General features: G+C 36.5%; 1 protein-coding gene across 1 annotated transcript in view; it reads left to right on the top strand.

Annotated features, from left to right (window-relative positions):
- LOC104499180 (brain-specific angiogenesis inhibitor 3) overlaps window positions 1–7,432 on the top strand; it is a gene marked incomplete at its 5' end in the record, with an annotated part of 41,992 nt that overhangs the window by 12,828 nt on the left and 21,732 nt on the right. Inside the window, 2 exons of the mRNA XM_010142651.1 lie at window positions 5,750–5,845; window positions 7,218–7,257. Of these exons, the coding sequence (XP_010140953.1) occupies window positions 5,750–5,845; window positions 7,218–7,257 (136 nt within the window). The remainder of the gene's footprint in view (window positions 1–5,749; window positions 5,846–7,217; window positions 7,258–7,432) is intronic.

Raw genomic sequence — 7,432 nt, forward strand, 5'->3', positions numbered from 1 at the left:
AATTTATAAGACCAAAAGCTGTAGATTTTTACTGTCTCTAAAACTGATTCAACACAAAATTATTTCTTCTTATACTGTCCCTGAAAGAGGACAGAAGAAGATGAGGTGTTACACTGGTGAAGATCTACCCTTTCAGTTCTACAGACTCAGGCACAAACTTAAGGTAACATACCTAAGTTATGGGGACAGTGAGGATGAAGACAGATGAATGCTTTAAAAACAGCAAGGAAAACCTAGTACCCCGGCCTGCCCTGCACAGCTCAGTGCCACCCACCATGGAATTCATCACCGCTGATATCTCATGTCAAAGCTAACACACAAGTGCTCTTTAGTGTGGCTCTGGTGACAGCTTCTCTAACCTGTCTAACCTGCTAACTAACCCTGCATTTTTACTGAGACAGGTTTGAGAGCAGTAACACAACAGCTTTGCTGGCAGATCTGTGGTAGTGGGACCATCTACCAAAAATGAACAGGCGGAGCTGGACTGGAAAGCAGTAGCCCGGTCCACATATGTATGTGTTAGCCATTTATCAGTTACAGAATGTTTACCACACCAATTCACCAAATTGCACTATCTAACATTGTTCCTTGTGATTGGCAACTGTTACTCAAAAGCACTTCAGGACTGAAAAAACAGGAAGGAGTCTCAAGTGAGGGTTATTGTCAACACACAGTGAGGAATCTCACACAGTGTTTTCGCTTTCCACCTTTCACACCCATTAAACATTGAAACTCACTGTATTAGTGAAAAAGAATTATCAATGACATAATTCATTTCAGTCTTTGAGTAGTGTACAACTTTGCATGTACTTTGTATCACTCTGCAGCACTGTGTGCATACATGGTTATCTTATCAAATAATTCCTATCTATGGAGTTTCTATTTCCATTGGGATGTAGGTCTGAATTGCAGTGGTGTTATGCCCTTTCCAGGCTTTGATGCAGACTGCCTCAGTGCAGTAATGCAGGAGTTTATTTGGAAAAAAAAGATATTTTTAACTGCTAAAGATTAAATTGAAAGGGGACTTTCCAACAACGGCCCAAGCCTTGAATCCAAGACAGGTTCTCTACACTAAAGACAAGTATTTTCTGCAAACGCGTCATTCCCAGGGAATGCTTCAACATTGCTAAACATCTCATGGAAACCTTATTGTCTGACCCTACTCACAGATAGGACTGTAGTGATAGAGGTGGAGTTAGCCTTTTCTAAAGTAAACTCGGTTTTCAAATTCATAGGGTAACTTGAATTGAACACTTTTTATCTCACTGGTTCTGCTGCAAGCAATATGCAAAAATACCTGCTTTTAAAGATATTTAAAGAAGAATTTAGAATCTTAATTTTTTGTGTGTGTAGGCAATCAGCTAGTTATGGCTTATTTTATTCTTTGCTCTTTTTGCACATCACTTGTACATACCTCATCTAACTGCAAAAAATTTGCAAAAGCTTTGTTTAACTACTTAAAGGAGTTGTTCCTACAAGCCAGCCTTGGCAGTTACACCTCCTGGTCCTAACACTGAAATTCTAGAAGAAAAGCATTTGATAGAACAGCTAATCTATCTACATGGTATTTTAAAATATGACCTCATGAGATTTCCCAATGTGGCCCCAAAAGCACCTAGCTCTGACAAGGTCATCCCTTACCAAAAAGGAGGAGGAGTTTTTTTCTTCAATCATCCCAATTTAGGAAGAAGCAAATGTACAGAGACAACTTATTCACTAATAAGTAGATTGTGTCCAGTCAAGATGATGATAGTGGTGGCAGTGAAAAACAGCCTAGGCATATTGCTCTCTTTGAACTTCATTTGAGAGAACACATTGAGTCGTCTTCAGTCCTGCAGATTTAAATTGTAAACCGGGCAAAACACTTGAGGAACTAGTTAAGGTAATTTTTTTCATGTGGGAGAAGAAAATGAATACCAAGTTCTTCAAGAACAGCAAAGAAGTAAAACTTGATGTACTTGAAACAATTTTTGTTTAAAAAATGTGTATGTTTTGTGCTTATATGGACCAGTTTGCAGCAGTAAAGACATAATTGTTTGCTGCAACAAGTTCCTACACAGAAAGAGATGTAACTCCAGCAAGCTGTGTTTCAGTTTGGCTCTAGAGAGCCTGTCTTTCTGGCTCCGGAGCCTTTAGTGAGTACAAGCCAAGACAGCGGCCATCATGCAGAGTTCCACGCAATCTTTACACTGCACAGGGTACATCCCCAGCTGAAAGAATAGTCTGTTACTTTCTCTTGTCTGCAAAAGCATTTTGCTTTGCCAGCGCCTGTCAGGGAAATCTTGCCAGCATATTTATCACTTTTGATGACAGATACAAAGCTATCTTAGTTATAGCCTATAGGATTGATCTACTATTTATAGCATGCCAGCATAGGCAAAACAGTAATTCTGACTGTCAGGAAAAAAATATGAGGTGGAATATATCATCATAAAATTCAAAGAATAGGACAGCCCTGCTTTACTCTGCCTTTATCGTCATTACATTTCAAAAAGATGCAGATTTTTACAATTAGATATATATAAAAACCCTGGGTTTTCCTCTTAGTTATATTGATATGAACGTAAATAATGGAAACATTGTTTACTTTCTCTAGTATGCTGTGACAATGATCTTCTGTGACAAGGGCTGTATTAGAAAGCCAGGGAGGTTCACTGAGTGAGACATACAACTACAAGAGAACTGAGTGATGTGTAGTGTCTGTTTCTGCCTTTCGTCAATGTCGGGAAAACATTAAATCTTTTTATACTTCCATTTAACTTCTAAGACAAATATAATACTTCTTAAGCATGAGAACTCTTATTGAACATTTGGAAATTAGGAAAGAAAAAATGCAAAGTAAGAGTTAGTATTATTGCTTTATGTTGCCTTCTTAGTTCAGACAGCCTAGGGCTTTTCTTCTTTTCTTATTTTTTTAAATACCTAACTGGGCATTGGAAGATGGTGAAGCATGTGTCACAGAACAGAGCACAATAGGAGACGTTAGTGCTGACGCTTCTTCATAGGAGCAAAACAGTTTGCCTGACCTGTTTGAACACAAGATTGTCTAAAGCTAGTTTGAATCACACTGAGTAACTCCTGTTATTGCTGGTACTGGGAGGAACCCACATGTGTTTTCTCCTTTTGCTGTACTCTGCTGACTAGAGAGCATTCGGATTAAATGCATCGTTGGCGTCTAAAGCCCACATTTCTATACTGCAGGAGAAAGTGCATGAGTAGGGAGAGGGTAAATTATAGATGCTTGGAATTGGTTACCGTTGCTAAGGAAACCACTTCCCTGGTATCCACATGTTCATTACAACTGTCTCTCCTCCTCTGCCTGGGTTTAAGGAAATCTCGTAACTTGACGTTACAGGGGAGTGGAGGGAAAGGGCTGGGGGGATGAATTACGATAATGTTTCAAAGCAAAATGTAAAGACATCACTCTTTACATACTCAAAAGACAAGCTTGAACAAGCAGTTTAGAAAAATAACCTGGTATTTAGAAAATTCAACCTTTTTCTTTCTGACTTGTGTGAGGACACCTAGAAGCTGCAATGTTTGTTGGTGTGATGGATACAGCTACATTTGACGTTCTGTTAACATGTTCAAATCATATGCTGCTTGCTCTTCAGAAACATTGTAAGAAACATGCACATTTAAGAGGATCCTAGCATCAAGATTCACCATTTTAATATAGACGGTAGTGAAAGTAGGACATGAGATTCTTGAGATCTCTCTCTGCAGCTATCTGAACTGGGGAGGCTTCATGAACTTGCGACTCCCAAAAATAAGGAAAGCTGCTGCATAGAGTGAGAGGTCATGTAGCATGTTCTGAAGTAATAAGGCTTTAAAGTAAAACATCATGAGGCTTGAGTTGAGATTCATCATAGCTGGGAATACTTCGGAGGGAGGGAAGTTTTTTTTTCCATCAAATAACTGTGCCAGTACTTATCCAAGAGCACAGAGGTCTAAAGACTTCAGCACTGACAAAATGAGAGAAGTCTTGGATTAAATTTGCAACAACTGGGAGATGCCAAATTAAATTAATGTCAAACACATGGAAAACCACAGCAAGTGTAGTGCTTAAAATCAGAACCTGAGACATGATACCCATCAAGCACAGTTTACATTATCCCACCACAGTGTCTGGAAATCAAACCAAACTTTCCCACCTTGCTTTGTTCTTCTTTCTGCTCTATATTAGTCTTCCTTCACCTGCAACAGTCACTTATGAAGGCTGCAGAGCACTCTTACTTGTTTAAGGGTTGAGAACTTTAAAATAATGCTTCCTAATTTCAAAAATAATTTTTTTTCTATTTCATTTTCCCTTTCATGAAAGCTCTTAAACAGCTTGCAGTAGAATATGATGTATTGAAAGGAGACCCCTTTTCATCAGCAACAATTAATGAATTATCATCTTCTGTTGTTCACAAAATGTCCATGAGCAGAATGCAATTTTCTCCCTTTTAAATATTCTGAAGAAGACATCAAGTAATTTCTACAGATAATAAATGGAATGTAGATTTTTGTAGGCATTTCATTGAGAGTATTTTCATATCCAAACATGAAATAATACTAGTTTGTTTTGGTTGGAGGTCACCCAACTAAGTTTCTGTTTCCCTAGTTACATTTTGCAATCAGGTAACAAGTGCAGATACTTGCATTTCTGGAACACAAATTCAGATTTTTAAACTTGGATTATATTTCTGCATTACGATGCATCTGAGAATACATACTGAAGTTGAAACAAATTAGCTTTTGTATTCAAAGATCTATTCTAAGTTTACTTTTAAAGTATTGGTAAAAATACTCCTTTCCATTACAGAAGTCCTGTTGACCCTACTATGGTTAGTGTGAGAAAGCAACAAAACAGTTTTCCATTCTACTGTCAGCAAACAGGAACTGCATTTTTCTTTTGAATGCACCTCTCTGTTGAATTAAGTCTTTCTGACATAAGTGATGCATAATAATAGTTCTTTAGACATTCTGCCCAAAATCGAACTAGAAAAAAGCCTTTCCTATGGAAAGATATTTCCACAGATACATGTGTGGTTTGGGGACAAGTCTTCAAATATACTTTATGGATCATATTAATAAACAGTAATTTCTGAGAAGTTCCCTTTTTTTTTTTTTAGTTTCAAGAAAGCAGGCTGTGCAAACAGTCCACTTTTCTTCTGCTGCTCACACTGAAGATATTTACTTAGTCTGAAAAGTCTTACTCATAGAAGAGATGCATAGGAATCCTTATACCTTATGATTAGAATCAATAACATCTTTCAAATTGGCTTATTCTTTAAAGTATGATTAGGAAAGCACTATGAATCAGATTATAGTAACTGTTAAGAACTGGCTTTCAAGAATCTTACATTTATCAAGCAGAAGGTACATTTTATTTTGCAGTAGTTCATATATCTCTTAATACTGCTATCATCAGACCCGTACCATACTGAATGAGAAGGCAAAGTACTAACACCCAGGTTAGATTTGGCTTGATTACCAAATCATCTCTGGCTACTCGTTAATTCTGTCCATAGGCGAATCTAGTTCTGTGATCTTGGTGTGACAGACTGGCAGGATTTGCATCAGCCACACAATATAGCAAATGAATGAAATGACAGAAAAAAAGCATTTGTATTTACTGTGTCTGATGTAGAAAGTATGCTAAAGAAAAGTTATACATTGTATTCCTTACAGTTTACTTTAATCTTTAGTAGGAGTAGAGTATATGATGTTGCATAGGAATCAGTATAAAGTATTGTTTTCACAGGTTCAAGATGCATTCAGATGTCGACTAAGAAATTGCCAGGATCCAATCAATGCGGATTCTTCAAGTTCTTTTCCTAATGGACATGCTCAAATCATGGTTAGCTTCTATTTTTTTTCCTTGACTCTTAATTTAATGTTCCTATCAAAACAAAACAAAACAGAACAGAACAAAACAAAAAACCCCCTTACATTACTCTACATGGCAAGTATGCACAGCTGAAATATTAACACCATTTTTAAGCATAGGTCACTATCTACTTGCATAAATCTCTTAACAAGTTTTAAATTATTGGTGTGATCATTTAGTGGGGCATAATAAGTTAGCATCTTTATGACAAAAGATTCTTCTTACATAAGAAAATGAGAAAGCAACGTAATAATATATCATGACTTTTCCCACTGTTGATATAAAGAGCACTGATGCATTTGAGAGTCTTCACTTCATGAAGCATTGAAAATTGTTCCTCTCAAACGAATTTAGGCGAGGTGAAAGTGCTGGAGATTCTAGAGGGGAAATCTATTTAGTGGCTTGAATTAATTTATTGGCTTAGTATGCCAATTTGGATTTGCTTGTATTGTTAGGTAGTATATTAAGATAAAACACTGGTCCCTTCACTTTCAATGACAGTTTGTCATTGGCTGTAATGGGGACACAATCAGGCCCTTAAAGAATGCAAGGCTCAGCAAGCAGAAGTCCGTCAAAAATGATGGATCAAAAAAGAATCCAATGTTTGGACTTCACAAGCAAGAGGGAGGTCACTTTTATTAAACATTTTTCATGTAATAAATTCTTGTGGAAATGAAAACACAGTTTAAAATTACTTGAATTCTATACAGGATAAATAGTTTTGCTTAACTGGGAAAAGTGCACTTGGATTTTCAACTGGTTAAATTAATTCTTAGCTCTTAAAATTTATTTTAGTTGCTTTCAGGGAATACAAACTTTATGTGATTACTTTAGTAGCAAGGATGCACAAAATGTTATATAACAAATGACCACTTCAAAACAAAGTACTGAAGTTTCAGACAGGGTGGACTAATTGGATTACACTTATTCACAGCAGTTTGTACAGCAGGCTGTTTTCCATACTTCTGTTTACAAAACAACTATGAGAAGTCTCCTTAATGATGATCCCTCCATTAAATGTAGGAGTTACTTATCCATATACATAAAAAAACTATACACTGTATCGTTTTATTAAAATTATATACTCTACTTCCACCTATTTTATTTTATTTTTTCTGGTCAGGCAGCATACCTTGAAAAACACCCAGTTATACTTTAGGAAACTTTGTAAAGCTCTGCTGTTGTAAAACAATACACTTCACCTTCTCAGCAACAAGAAACCACTTTTAAGAGACTATGACTCTGTAAGTAGGACATTTTGGAAGTGATAGTTGGCAAAAAGGTACTGTGGTTTAGTTTTCAATTAATAATGGTTGTCCTGTTTCATTGTTTCTTGTTACAGACTGATTTTGAAAAGGATGTGGACATTGCTTGTCGGTCAGGTAAGAACATTGAGAGAGTATTTAGCCAACAAAAAGAAGTCTTGGACTAGTTCCTCGTGAAGTGAAAACCAGAAAAATACCAGGGTTTAACTGTTTACAGCAAGAATTTGTAAATGTAAAAAAAAAAAAAAAAAAAAAGGGGAAGCCCTTTTTTGAACACATTTTTTTTCCTTTT

Source organism: Buceros rhinoceros, unplaced genomic scaffold (assembly GCF_000710305.1).
Source record: "Buceros rhinoceros silvestris isolate BGI_N320 unplaced genomic scaffold, ASM71030v1 scaffold69, whole genome shotgun sequence".
Taxonomy (NCBI): domain Eukaryota; kingdom Metazoa; phylum Chordata; class Aves; order Bucerotiformes; family Bucerotidae; genus Buceros; species Buceros rhinoceros.